The sequence below is a fragment of the Vanessa atalanta genome, chromosome 15 (assembly GCF_905147765.1).
Source record: "Vanessa atalanta chromosome 15, ilVanAtal1.2, whole genome shotgun sequence".
Lineage (NCBI taxonomy): Eukaryota > Metazoa > Arthropoda > Insecta > Lepidoptera > Nymphalidae > Vanessa > Vanessa atalanta.
The window spans coordinates 1,320,366-1,335,665 of NC_061885.1; the positions used below are offsets into that span (position 1 = coordinate 1,320,366).

At 34.7% G+C, this 15,300-nt stretch overlaps 1 protein-coding gene across 1 annotated transcript in view; it reads right to left on the reverse strand.

Annotated features, from left to right (window-relative positions):
• The window catches only part of LOC125069516, a 124,307-nt gene that overhangs the window by 83,056 nt on the left and 25,951 nt on the right, over positions 1–15,300 (reverse strand). Inside the window, exons 4-5 of the mRNA XM_047679036.1 lie at positions 6,154–7,033; positions 5,754–5,854 (exon numbers count right to left, since the gene is read on the reverse strand). Coding sequence (XP_047534992.1) covers positions 5,754–5,854; positions 6,154–7,033 — 981 coding nt within the window. The remainder of the gene's footprint in view (positions 1–5,753; positions 5,855–6,153; positions 7,034–15,300) is intronic.

The window sequence follows — 15,300 nt, forward strand, 5'->3', positions numbered from 1 at the left end:
ATTTATATATAAAAGATCATTTAAACAATTTTATTAAATAAAATATGGTATTATAATCCTATATCCTTTGTTTACAGTGTCATTTCTCAAAGTATTGTTAAAACAAACAAAAGTATGGGTGTCGCCTGAATGTCAATATGGGTAATCGCTTCGTTGTAAACAACTTGTTTGGCTTGACTGGTAGTGGACGTTTTCGGATGAATTTTAGATAAATGGCACTTGCAAAAGGCAAGGACAAAATATCGGCTTTGTATATATTTTTATTCATTTTTGTAGACAGAAGTTAGATATATATAGAGTTGAAGTAAAATTATTTATTTTAAGGGATATACCATCACACTGCTCTTTGTTAGTTGGTGGATACAGTGGCATATCACGATGTTACGATGCTTTACCTAATAGCTTTATCAGTATACAATATATAACAGTCTAAAATAAATATATCATTTAAAATTAAAATTAAATATTTTAAATTGTTGGGCGAAGTTTGCAAATAATTTTTCAAATTTTGCTTGAATAAAGGCCAGAGATTTTCACACAACTGTATTTTTTTAGTAGACACCGTTAGTTCCGTGTATATTCTGTCTCCACAGAAGACCAGCTGTGTTCTTAAATATACGACATAATATGCTGAGAAGGCTATTTTAAAGATCAAATATCAAATAGTCATTACGATATTTTAAATGTATTCAATTTTAAATGATCTTCTTTATAAATATGCAAAAAAAAAATCTAGCTAACTTTGTTTCCATTTTTTGGCAACTGATTTTATTTTATTGTATTTGGTAGATATTGAAGTGCTTCAGCGTGACAAATATTTTATGGAAGTTAGAAAAAGCTATTATTATTTAACATATAATGAAGTTTTCCACAATTTTTTAATAATAATAAATGTTGACCATTATTTTATCATACCATACCTATTGGGGGAACAATAGTTACGTAAATATGTACTTACTATCGGTTCGGATGTAGTTCCCATTGAAAAGAAACGGCAAGAACATCAGCGTTATTCTTTCCTACTAATTACATTTATATATGTACTGGTTTTTTTTTTGGTTATAGACAGTCGGGCAAATGGGTCATCTGAAGGTAGGTGACTCACAGCCCATAGACAACTATTTGAAATGTTCATCATACCTCATATCATCTATGAGCCATCGACCTTGACATCATATTTACTAAGTATTGCTGTTTGATGGTAGAATATATGATGATGGGTGGCACATACCCAGACGGAATAGCACAAAGTCCAATGACCAAGTAACATCCTCCCGGAAAATTAACAAATACCAACTCCATCAATTTCAAAATATTTATAATATCGTGTTGAGTAATATGCCCTATGTTATACCTTACAAAAGGTTTGAATATAATAATTGGCAAAGTTGTGTGGCTGTGTTGTGAAAGCCGGTATAATGAATGCCAGCTTTCACAACACAGCCACACAACTTTTTATTCTATTATATATTTTTATTATTTATTTCAGTCATAATTTATATAATTTGTCGAATGATTTTATATTTCTGAATGAACCTTATAGCTACGTTTCTAATCTTTTTTTATGGCTATAGTTGGCGGACGAGCATATGGGCCACCTGATGGTAAGTGGTCACCACTGTCTTTAGACAAAGGCGCTGTAAGAAATATTAACCATTGCTTACATCACCTATGCTTACGCCACCAACCTTGGGAACCAAGATGTTATGTCCCTTGTGCCTGTGATTGCACTGGCTCACTCACCCTTCTAACCGGAACACAACAATACAGAGTACTGTTATTTGGCGGTAGAATATCAGATGAGTGGGTGGTACCTACCCAGAATGGGCTTGCACAAAGCCCTACCACCAAGTAAAATTTTTACCACCAATGAGCTGTAGTTTTCTGAAAACTTGCGTGTTGCGTTTATTGGTCCTATGTAATATTTTAACAATACACGTTTTGACGAGTTGGTGAGCAAAGTTTGATTAGATGTTTGCGGTAAAAGCAGTAACGCAGTGATTAGAACATGTGAATCTTATCCGAAAATTGCGGTTTCAAAATCACTTATGTGTGAAGAACAGAAAATATCGTGAGAAAGAGTGTATATTGCAGATATAATTTTGCCACATACGTATGATCCAAACCACATGAGGTGGAATAAGACCCTTCTCAGCAAAAAGAGAAGAGGTCTTCTTTACTTTAAATAAATAGACACGCCCTTAAGGAAAAGAAAGGAGTCCAACTGAATTTCCCACACGATTCACGGGTTGTATAATTGTATATGTCTTGGATACAACTGACATGCAATTTCGTTTCCGACGTTCATTTTAACCACTGCGAATGTAATTCAATATACATTTTAGAAATTACTTTATATATTTCGGTAACATCTACAAAAGCGCTAGTTTGTTTTTTAAAGTGAATTAATTAATGGGCTTAATAAATTTGTTAACTAATAGGCTATTTGACAATGCGAAAAATAAAGTGTCAATTTAAAAATGGTTATTTAGTAATGAAAGATGAAAATAATAATTAATTTATTCAAATAAATAAAAATGCATTTTTTCAAATAAATAAAAAACGTTTGTCACGTGACACAAAAACTGATTGGTCGGGTTTATGATGACGTCACTTGCTTGTTAACTTCGTTTGCCTACTGTATGTGGATTATATAGGCCACAGATTACAATACAGGCAAGTGACGTCACCGACCCCATTGCGGCGCCATATCGTCAAAGTAGCGTTTTCGCGCACTATTGAAATATGGTATTTTTAATTTTATATTTTTCAGCAAATATGTACTAGAATTAAAAAAAAAAACAACTTTAACTGGGTTCCTTAACCTCTACCAAATAATACAAATTTTAAAAACGAGTCAAAGTGTGTTTTTTAGTAATAGGCTAATTACTAAAAACACACAAATATTAATAATTTTCACTGAAAGATACATACAGCTCACGTCAGTAAAATATAGATTTAAATACTCGTAAGTTACGAGTACATGTGCTTGAACGGTATAGTATGAGTAAGAGTTTAAGGGGGAGAGGGGTATTGTCTTGAATCACTATTCTATATTTTAAAAATAAATTGATGAAAGGTGTCCGAAGACGGATTGCATTCAATTTTATTTCAATATGAATAACACGTTATAAATTCTGAAAGTATAAATGACCTTTACCCACAGTAGGGCTCTGTGCCAGCCTATCTAGTTAGGTACCACCCACTCATCATATATTCTAACACCAAGCAACAATACATTGTTGTTGTTGTGTTCCAGTTTGCAGAGTGAGACTTGCTTCACTATTAAAAAGCTACCCTAATGTCTTCTCTTCCTCTGTGGAGACTGATATGCGGTTTTTTCCACAATGCTGCTTCAATTCGGTTGGTGGATATGTATTTGGAGCTTCTCTACATGCAGGCATTATATTTTGTTGCGCTTGTGGCGTTTACCCGAATTTGAACCATCTTCGGCTAATAAACATGTTCCGACCACAAGGTCCATTTATATTTAAATTAAACTTTTAGTGAAATTAAATTAAATTAAAATTGCAGGAAATTAGTTAATTAAAATAATTTGCATAACATACATACACTGTGAATATTAAATGCTATATTTGATATGTAAATTCACGTTAACTCCGCTCTGAGACGTCGGCGTAAACTGGTTGCCTACGTAATATAAATTTAAATACTTTTATGTTTTTTTTTTATTCAATGTTTGCTGTTTTTGTAGACACGCAATAAAAAAAGGTCAGAAATCTCTTTATTATTTCGAAAACTATTAATGACGCAAGAGAATATTATTAAACAAAACTATATCAATTTTTTTTCGCTCGACTAGAATTTATAGTAGCAGTCTGTAAATTTCCCACAGCTGGGCCAAGGCCTCTTCTCCCTTTTAGGAGAAGGTTTGGAGCATATTCCACCACGCTGCTCCAATGCGGCTTGGTGGAATACACATGTGGAAGAATTTCGTTGAAATTAGACACATGCAGGTTTCCTCACGATGTTTTCCTTCACCGCCGAGCACGAGATGATTTATAAACACAAATTAAGCACATGAAAATTCAGTGGTGCCTGCCTGGGTTTGAACCCGTAAAAATCAGTTAAAATGCACGCGTTCTAATCACTGGGCCATCTCGGCTCTTGACAGAATTTAATTCAATTATATTTTCATTGATATATATATTTCAATTTATTAGAATTGGTATCTAAATATAATAATAGTAATGTCACCCTAACCGATTTCAGTCACGGCGGACAATTTAAAGGGACCAGCCAACTAGGCAGGACATGTTACTCGTATAGCGCACAAGTGTGTGTGTGCGCAAACTTAGGCGCACGGACAATCCGAAGCGACCGGAAAGAGTTCAACTGCAGGCATCTGCTCTGTGTGCCCTCTGTGGTACAGTAGTGTACACACGTCCATCTTCTAGACTGGCTGCTACTGACGAGTTTTCGACTGTAAAACCCAATATTTCTTTATCGACCCAACCTGGAATTTATAACCAGAGCCTCGAGCTATGCGGCATTATAATTTGTACTATACCTGTTGGTTTAGGGGCAAGTTATAATGCCGTAGATAAGTTTACCAGACGTTAGATTGCCTCGTTGGCAATAGATAATAATCATATAAAAGAATACCAAGATATCCGCCTCTTGTACTGCCTCCTGGAATTTATTCTGTGTGTAAGATTCACTGGTGAGCAGAGTAGTATTATTCTATTATTGTTGTACATATAGCAGTAAGTTCAAGGTTGAAGTTTTATGCAACAGACCTCTATTATTATCATTCGCCCCTATCCTATTCATTAGTGAGCCTAATTTTTTACCAGTAGAACAACTGGTCGCTTTGGTCGTTAACCATCGATGGACTTTTTTATGTCTTGACATGATGTATACAGACGGGCTAATGGGCCACATGATGGTAAGTGGTCACATTGAGTATCAAATTTAAACCATTTCTTACGTAACCAAGACGTCACCAACCTTGGGAACTGAGATGTTATGTCCCTCGTGTCCGTAGTTACACTGGCAAACTCGCCTTTCAAACCGGAACGTACATACTAAGTATTTCTGCTTGACATTCAAATTAGTGAATTTTAATTTCATCAAAGTTTCAAAAATTTACGATAAGTCTCCGTCTACAATACAAAACCTAACGGTATCTTAAATTTCCATATTAATCAGTTTAATAGTTTTGCGTAATGTAACTTAGATAGCCCTGTATCACGTTTTCATGATGAGACTATGGACGCAACGGTATTACTAACCTTGTATATTTACAAACAGTATTAAAGACCTTTTATGCTTAGAATTAAAGGTTTGGACGCTAACGCTGGTATTATGTTGATGGTACTATGGCTACTCACTATAAATTCCCAGCCGCCATTTGGTCTAGACTAGGCACTTATGTAATCAGCTATGATCAATTTACCTAATTGCGTGTGCTCAAGTTGAATCAATTTTTTGAGTAGTATTAAAGTATCTCCAAGTTTTAATAAGACGCCTTGCATGTGAAACATCGACATTGATATTATAATAATTAGATTATAATGCCTTAATAAATTATTTTGTAACAAAAATTAGTATAATAAATATATTTTTTTTTATTAAAAATTAAAATCATTAAAATCAACTTTATTCAAGTATGCTTTTAAACACTAATCGTCATAGCAATCTGCATATATTTTTAAGAATATATTTTTAATAGAACCTTGAGAGAACACAGATTTTGTAATGCTAATAATGAAACGTATTGCAATACTCACGTGCGTACGAAAAAGGTAGGCCATCTGACCACCGGAACTCGCCCTCGTGGACGGCATCCGTAGCCCCGATCCAGTAAACATCGTCTGTTCCGGCGCCAGGTCTGCGATAAAAAAATATATTCATAATGTTAGGTTAACATACATATGTTCTCGTCAGTCTTTAGTTTCCATTTTTTTATTTTGATCTTTCAAAATCTAGTTCATATATTTTTGAGGATAAGACTTTGACTTGACAGTTAAAGTTACAAACATTTAAAAAGCCTTTTAATCAAAATATTTTAAAACACTAAAAATTATACTCATTGAAGCAGACGGATTGACAGTGACTCTCATTAATGTTCATCAAAGTTGTTACAATATAAATATTTAAAAAAATACTGTAATATTTATAAAAACTCACGCATGTATAAGGAGTTGGTCCATTATTTGTTGCTGTCGCTCATTCAGTATGCTAGCAAGATGGCCGCCAATTTTAACGCACTCGTTCTCAGCTTGTCTCCATGCCTTTTTAGTTTCCCTTACAGCCATTATACAGAAATCTCCAGAAACCACCCATCCGTATTCACAATGCCCAATAATTTCTTCTACTGGCTTGTCCATCCACCAAACTTTCAACCACATCGCTGAAGAGTTTTTCTTAGCCAAAATACTTATATTAAGTCTGACAAAATTTCTCTCAGAAATAATTTGAACACTCCGCAAAGGATCTCCTGGTTGCGAGCAATGCTTCCATCTCGAATCGCCATCTATTAAGTTAAGCTCCATTCCTTTACAAAATGTATGTAAGTCCTCATGAATTATATTGGAATTCTCAGAATCCCTTCTGTTTATCGGTCCTGTGCCCATTTGCAGACGTAAAGCGACTCGGTTTCCATACGGAAGGTGAATTTTATACGAGCAGAATAATTTTGTTGTTGGGCCAACTTCGAACGAGCCGTTTCTTCCCGTCAGAAGAACATCGTGACAATGATCCACTAGACGATAAATCGCGGCGAACGTGGGTCGACCATGGAGCTCTAATTCTGGATTGCTCAATGAAGACTGGTAAAGATATTTTCTATTCGGAACTGGTATTTGTTCCAGCTTTCCACAAATAATTGGCGATGTTGGCGTGAACTTCACAAATCCACTGGAGCAAGGAACGTTTAATTTGTGTAAGTCAATGAGAAGCGCGTTTTTTGGTGAAGGCGGAGAGAAGAGCAAGCGGCACCCGTGGGTTTTCGGAAGATGCCCGGAATGGACGCGTCCAGATCTCATTGGTCGTATGTGTATTGCACAATCTGAAACAAATTAACATTATTAAAATCTTAATATTATCCAAGCGATAAAAACTATTTACCAATAGTAATCGAAGTACTTATAAGTAAAGGTACTTCAGCATGGACCGTTAGCTAGTGGTTTCGTCCGATATACCTTTGTCAAACGCTCCACAAAGCACAAAGCACTTTCCGTCTTTATCTACGGCCACAACCATAATGACATTCCCAGAGTGCCGGCCTGGAAATTCGATGACGCTAATTTGTATTCCGTCAGTCTGTCGTTGTTTCTTTTGTATCCCTTTGAACTACACTAACGAGCCGGATACATTTTAGCGTAATGAACGGTTTATATATAAGCCCTATTGAAGTAGAGTTTGTGAGCAAAAATTAATTATTCCTTAACTATCGTAATTTGTATCTTATACAACATCAAATTAGTTCAATTAAATTTTGTGTTAGAATAAACAACCATAGAATTTCTAATCGCAATTTCAGGATATCGTGAACGTTATATATATGGTTTTAATTATATGCATCCTTTTTGTGATATAGGTTGGCGGACGAGCAAATGCCATCTGATGGTAAGTGGTCACCACTGTAAGAAATATTAACCATTCCTTACATCGCCAATGTGCCATCAACCTTGGGAACTAAGATGTTATGTCCCTTGTGCCTGTAGTTATATTGGCTCACTCACCCTTCAAACCGGAACACAACAATTTTGGGTACTGCTGTTTGGCGATAGAATATCGCATTGGGGCTTTCACGAGTAGCCGAACAGGACAGATCTGTTTATCCATAGAAACGGGTTTTTTTTTTGTTTTTCTTTTTTTTTTTTTAATTGTTTCATAAAACTGGTTACAATCCTTAAAATGTTAAACTTAATATAAACATGGACTTAATAAAAACATGAACATAGATTGAAACTTTCTGGATATGAACACAGCATGCGTATATATATAAGTATCATGTGGTGAACAATCTAAATTTCAAATATGATATAAGGGTTTTACCAGAATAAAGTAATTATTTTGAAGAACTGAGTTTTACTCACTGTTAATATGGAAAGTTTCGATAATATGACGAGCATGACGTCATTATTTTAAAAACAATATGGTACCTGGGAATCTGTCATATATTGTTATTATTCCCGCGTTTATGGTAATTTATGATAATATTGAAAGGATTAAATAGTGTGGTAGTCCACAAAGTACAAGGTCAGGTTACAGTGCTTTCACGAACAATTTACAAAATAGAGCTAGGTAGAGATTAGATTAAAATAAAATTAATTAAACTATTTCGTTCGTTCGTTGAGCCGAGATGGCCCAGTGGTTAGAACGCGTGCATCTTAACCGATGATTTCGGGTTCAAACCCAGGCAGGCATTACTGAAATTTCATGTGCTTAATTTGTGTTTATAATTCACCTCGTGCTCGGCGATGAAAGAAAACATCGTGAGGAAACCTGCATGTGTCTAATTTCAACGAAATTCTGCCACACGTGTATTCCGCCAACCCGCATTGGAGCAGCGTGGTGGAATATGCTCCAAACCTTCTCCTCATAGGGAGAGGAGGCCTTTATCCCAGCAGTGGGACATTTACGGGCTGCTAATGCTAATAAAAAAAACTATTTCGTTGTAAAATTTTTACAATATAAAGTTTTTTTTTAGTTAAGTACACACAAGTTAAAAAAGTAACTCTGTCTGTATATATGTCTTATTGTTTGCCGAAATTTGATGAAATTTGGTATGAAGCAAGGTCAAACCTCAAGGATGGACCTAGACATTTTTCCCTATACTTCAATTCTTCTCGGAAGTTTCACTTTTGACCAATCTGGTGGTGATGATCATCACGATGTCTTAATTTTTGGGGCAGATTTTATTAGTCATTATATATTATAACATACCACACATAATACTGTACTTTTAAATATGTATGTATAAGAAAATGTGCTCGTAACTTGAATAATTTCATTCGTAGGGAACTTTGTATAACGGGAATCCCTAAAGGGCTTTTTGCTACTTTATGGTTCTTTAAACTGATCCCGAAGGTATAGTGAGTTCTTAAAATACCTTTTTTACAGTCACGTGTGAGACAAAATACATTTATGATGTGATTTCCTTTACTATATAACATTTTGGCTTTTATTATTTTTCTCTGAATCTGAGTATCATAGTAGCATTTAAAATAAGCAAGAGCCTATTGACCTCCCGTTGCTGGACTCCCCTCCTTTTAAGCAGGTTTTGAGGTTATTCAACCACGCTGCTTCAATTCGGTTTGATACTTAGGAGATGTTCAACCATCTTTTACAGTTTTTTCTCATGTGTCGCTTAATACTCAAGCGCGATGCGAATTAAAAACACAAATTATACGTTAATATAGTAACTGTCGAAAAATTTTAACAATTTGCGATTATTTTAGTATTGAAATACTTTTTTTTTATAAATGAATAAATATTGGATAACATCATATACATTACTCTGATCCCAAAGTCAAAGATCTTTATTCAATATAGAAGTGTTTACACTTGCTTATTGATTGTCAAAAATCTACCACCGGTTCGGAATTTAGCACCTCGGACCTGAGAAGAACCGGCGAAAGAAACTCAGCGGGATATATATATTTTTTTTTACCATTTTGCATGTACAATGATAATTATATTTTAGTTATTTGAAACAGCCTGGAGGTAATGTAAGTAGCTAAAGCACTTGTGTTATAGAAAATCAGATGTAACGACGGTACCGCTAACACCCAGACCTAAGACAACATAGAAAACTAATGAACTTTTTCTGCATCGACTCGGCCCGTCGAACCCGGGACTTCAGATTGGTGTACCCATGAAAACCGGTGTATACACTACTCGACCACGGAGATCGTCGAATACACTAATATTTGTATTATTTTCATTATAAGCATTAGATATAATACGTAGATTATATGTATGATATTGTGTGTGTTAAGGACAAACTTTGTTTATATTATATTAGGTTATCAACACACTAAGCTCGGGTATTGAATCTTGTCCCAAGTTAATCCTCCATGGACCACATCCGGGTTAGTTTATTGTATTACATATAGTTGTTTATTAGTTGATCATTGTTTGTATTTACTGAAAATTCATGGATATTTCCTCACTAATGTTAAAAATCCAATATTTAGTTTATTTGTAAGACTTTCACGTCTTGAACACTTAATTGGTGATCATGGTGATACACGTTGTCAGATATACAGAAAAGGATGTAGAAAACCCATTAGGTACGTCTCCCCTAAAAAAAGGGGACAGCAGCAGCCGGATAAGTGTGATATCTGACTAACTAATATTATTTCTGTATTTTTGTTATGGTATTATAAACTCATGACCATTGAACTGATCGTGATAAAATATAATATTTAGGAAGCCGGAACTTTTGATATGTAAAATGACGTAACTGTAGCGGCGAGGAATACAGGTTATAAATAAATATGTATTTATTAATAATATATAGAGTCAGTGAGCCAGTGTAACTACAGGCACAAGGGACATAGAATCTTAGTTCGAAAAATTGGTCGCACATTGACGATGTAGTGAATTGTTAATATTTCTAATGGCGCCAATGTCTATAAGCGGTGGTGACCTCTCACCTTAAGGTGGCATATTTGCCCGACCCACCCATCACTATAGGTCGATGTACCACGTAAACTTCAATACCGGTTCACCGACCGAAGTTTGTATTTATGCTTATATACATCGAGCAATAACCCCTTTGCTAGTATCTACGAGTATATAAAATATCTTTATTTATACAAAAATTAAATTATCGAATATGAACTCGGTTTCAGGGAAATAATGACGAAGTATAAAAAAATAATCTACTAAGGATTTCAATCTATTGTTCTCTAGGGCTCTAGGCTAAGTCGTCTCTGAAAGCCAGATAATTTTATAATTGTTTCATAAAAGGTAATTAGTTTTATGAGCAAGTTCCATTAGCTCAACATAAATTACTTAACTAATGTTAGGGACAGTGCTCATAGAGGTTTTAGGAGTTGTTTTATTGGTCGTTTAAATTTTACTAGTATTCTCTTCGGGATCGAAATTCGACCATAATCATTATACAAAATGAGACGAAAAAATTGTTTCGTACATTTATTTTTACTCTTACTTTCAGAAAATTTTAATATAAATAATAAATATATTGGACAACATCACATACATTACTCTGATCCCAATGTAAGTAGCTAAAGCACTTGTGTTATGGAAAATCAGACGTAACGACGGTACCACAAACATCCAGACCCAAGACAACATAGAAAACTAATGAACTTTTTCTACATCGACTCGGCCAGGAATCGAACTCGGGTCCTCGGAGTGGCGTACCCATAAAATCCGGTGTACACACTAGTCGACCACGGAGGTCGCCAAATGTGTAAGCGGGACGTGATGATGATGATAAAGCCGTCCTAGCCTCGACCAACTCGACAACACAGGATATATAGGTCACAAGGGTGTTCGCAGACACTAACAAACAACACTAGCAAACATATGCACTCTCTATTGGCTCACTTTGATGGGACATAGAACAGCAACTGGGTGTCAATTCGGAGAAGCTTTAACGTGCTCTCCTTGAGTATACGCTTCTAACTTCTGGACTTTGGGCTGTTGGTGAAAATTTTTAGATAGACAAACTTTTTATCAGCTCAATCGGTTGTTTGAACCTCGGAACTCGGAATCTGTGGCCTTAAATCTTATACACACTAACGAGGCAGTCTAAGTAGGGAATACAATGAGAAGGAAATTAATCTACAGTTCGCTATCAACAAAACCGTCGGTACGACATAACGTGACCAGCACTGCTGTTCTGAAAAATTCACTTCGTGCTTAACTTGAGAAGTATTAAAAACTGACTTGTGGTTTGTTCTTACAGTATAGATCTTAGTTGTTGCAAGTTATTTAAGATTCAATAGTAAAAGTTAGAAGTAAAATGAAAGAAGACGTAGATTAATTGAGGATGTAACATCTATTAAAATTTGAAGGCAAACGTAATAATAGTGGATATACATCGTTGCCCTTGCTCGATTAAGCGTTATCGATAAATATGCTGCACGTAAACCTCACACACCCTGTGCCCTGTAATTGCGGAGAAAAGTGTCACAAATCAGCACACCGTCTCGCCTCGCACTAATTGATAATATTACAGAGGTGTTGCATCGTGGTTTGCGCGTATTGATAAAACAAAATTAAAAAATAATCTGCAAACATAAGCCGAGAGCTGTTTTAGTACTTTGTTATTTTATAATCTGATTTAAATGAAAAAAAAAACTTTTGATAAAATTACTTTTTATCGTTTTTTTTTTGTTTTTTTCTTTTGAAACGAAGTATTGTTGTTAGATGTCATACATGTTAACATTTATATTTTAATAAGTTTTTCTGGTGATTTTTTTTCTATTACACCTATATCATCGCCTTAACCATCAATTCTTAGCAGAGAAAAAGTACAAAATGAAGTGTTGGAAATATATAAAATCACATGGCAGTTACAGTGAAAAAAATGTTTCTGAAACCGTATATAACATGGGTTCCCAAAATAAATCTGTCGAACGAAACGAATACAGGGTATCCAATGCTGAGTATAAATTTGATATTAAAATTTTATAATCTAGTACATTTGCGATGTATTGTTATAAAACTCATCGAATCCAAAAAAAATATTGGTACTGCTGCAGAGACCTGCACCTGTACCAAACTAAAGTAAGAAGCTGATAGTGTTGATTTTACACACCTAACACTTTTGGGGATTGTTTACAAGTCGTAGTAATTGTTATAACGTCTTTAGGCGTTTACTGTTCCTGAAAGTGTTAAAGATTTTATTTTTATTTTTTTTATTTGATTGATTATTTTATTGATGGCCTAGCAAATGGGTCACCTGATAGATAATGGTCACCGACAAAGATACTGTAATAAATTTTAATAATTTCTTAATTAACCAAGGCGCTACCTATCTTAGGCACTGAGATGTTATGTGCCTTGTGTTTGTAGTTACACTATATCAATCCTGCAACCGGAACGTATCTAACGAGATTAATCACGAAGCTTTACCATCAAGTAAGGAAAGGTTCATCATTCTTTTTGTAATTGCCTTCCGAGAAGACAATGGATTGAGCCATTAAATATTGCCGCTATTATAATAAGCTCAAAGTAAAACGAATGAATCAGATCTTTAATCTTTGAAGCTCAAGCGGCTAAAAAACAGAATGAACACTAGAAACTAACTAGTTAGTGATTTTAGATTATAATTAGTGTAATACGTTTTAGTTGGCTGGAGGAAATTTTTTTCCTAATTTGAGTTGTTTATTTTTTATTTCTACATTGAGCGTCGTAGAGTTTTTCTATTTTAGTAATTAGGTCAATACCGTTGCTCATAGAAGGTAACTCTATAATTCTGGTTGAATAAATAATGAAGTGGTAGTATAAAAAATAACTACTGAGGGTTATGAATCATTGAATCATAAACGTCTGTGATGATGGAGGCGAGATGATCTAGCGGTCATGAATCTTTACTGAAGACTGCAGGTTCAGACGTGAGCAAGTCTCAATGAGCTCACTTGTCCTGATTTGGGCTTAGAAATTTTCTCGAGCTCGGCGGTTCTGTAGAACCCCGCTATCAATCTATATCTATACATATAATAAAATTGGAGTGTCTGTTTGTAATATTAAAATAACCGCGTTTTACTAAATGCATATGTATGTATACACGGTAAATATATCTAAATAACATTTTTTACAATTTTTGTCTGTCTGTCTGTCTGTTTGTTCCGGCTAATCTCTGAAACGGCTGGATCGATTTTGACTGGACTTTCACTGGCAGATAGCTGATGTAATAAGGAGTAATTTAGGCTACTTTTATTTTAGAATTATATGTAAAATAATAATAAAGTCATGCTTTTTTATTAAATACAAACGCGCCCGAAGTCGCGGGCACAGCTAGTAAATTAATGTTATTAATGTTAATGAACATGAACAACGAAGCCGCAGGTTCAAAAAGGTAGTAATTAATTAAATTGGTAACTATCGTAAGGATATATAAACGTTATTGCTCGTAGTGTTTTTAGATACTATGTTTCGAATAAAATATCAAGATTCGATTTAACGATGTTGTTGATGACGTTATTTATTTATTGACTATGAAATTCTTGGGTGTTCTAATGTAACTTAGGTAGGTTAAGCAAATGGGTCACGATGGTAAGTGGTCACCACCGGCTATAGACATTAAAGCCGTAAGAAATCATTCCTTTACATCGCTAATGCGCTTCTAAAGCCAAAAGATTGATTCGTATACCGTGACGGCAAACGGCATGACGGTATCTAATACCTTCAAGCCTAATCTCCTCTGCCGCTCTCTCTCGTTTTATTCGTTATAAAATAAGAAAATAATATAAGTAATCATTTTTAAATTACAAAAGTATGAACTTATTTATTTTGCTGCATATGTATTTATTGATTTTCTCTAACCAAATACAATTTCAGTAAACATCAATTCCACCTCTGCCGGGCATCCGAGATAGGATATTTACAATAAGCAATTAACACGACAACTGAAACAGTGGAACGACTGGTTGAAAACTGGCTCTAATAATTATTCTTAAAAAATAGCAACACTTATTTTAAATAAAAACTTTTTGCTAAATCTTTAGCGCTTTGCTGAGACTCACGAAATAAAGTGTCACAAGAATTTGTCATTTAATTTTATATCATATTAATATTTTGATTCCAATCTTAAGAAACTAAATAACATCTCGAACTATTTATATTTTCTGTTTCATGTTTTCTAGCCGCTAAGCTATGATGGCTCTTAATTGCATACATAATTGAATTGATTATCTTAAGTGATGTAGCTTTGATCACTATTTATAGGCCATGGCATCTCCGACAAATAGATTCAATTACTTGACAAACTACAAAACCGAGGCTTTGGCATGACCCGGAGTCGAGTGTCTCTTCAACCAAACAATTTGCAAATTGGAAAATTTAAGTCTTGCTACTGATATATTTATTTATATGTTGATAGTAAATACGAATAATTTGCTTACTTTTGTAAAAGGGTCACCTGATGGTAAATGGTCACTACCAACAATGGACTTTTGCACTGTAAGAAATATTAACCACCCTTTGTATTTGTAGTTACGCTTGGTCACTCACCCTTCAAACCCGAACACAATAATACTAAGTAAGATCGGACATAAATAAAAATATTGCTGCTTGGCGGTACAATATGTGATCAAGGGGGGGGGGGGGGGGGGGGCAATTCTTCATTCA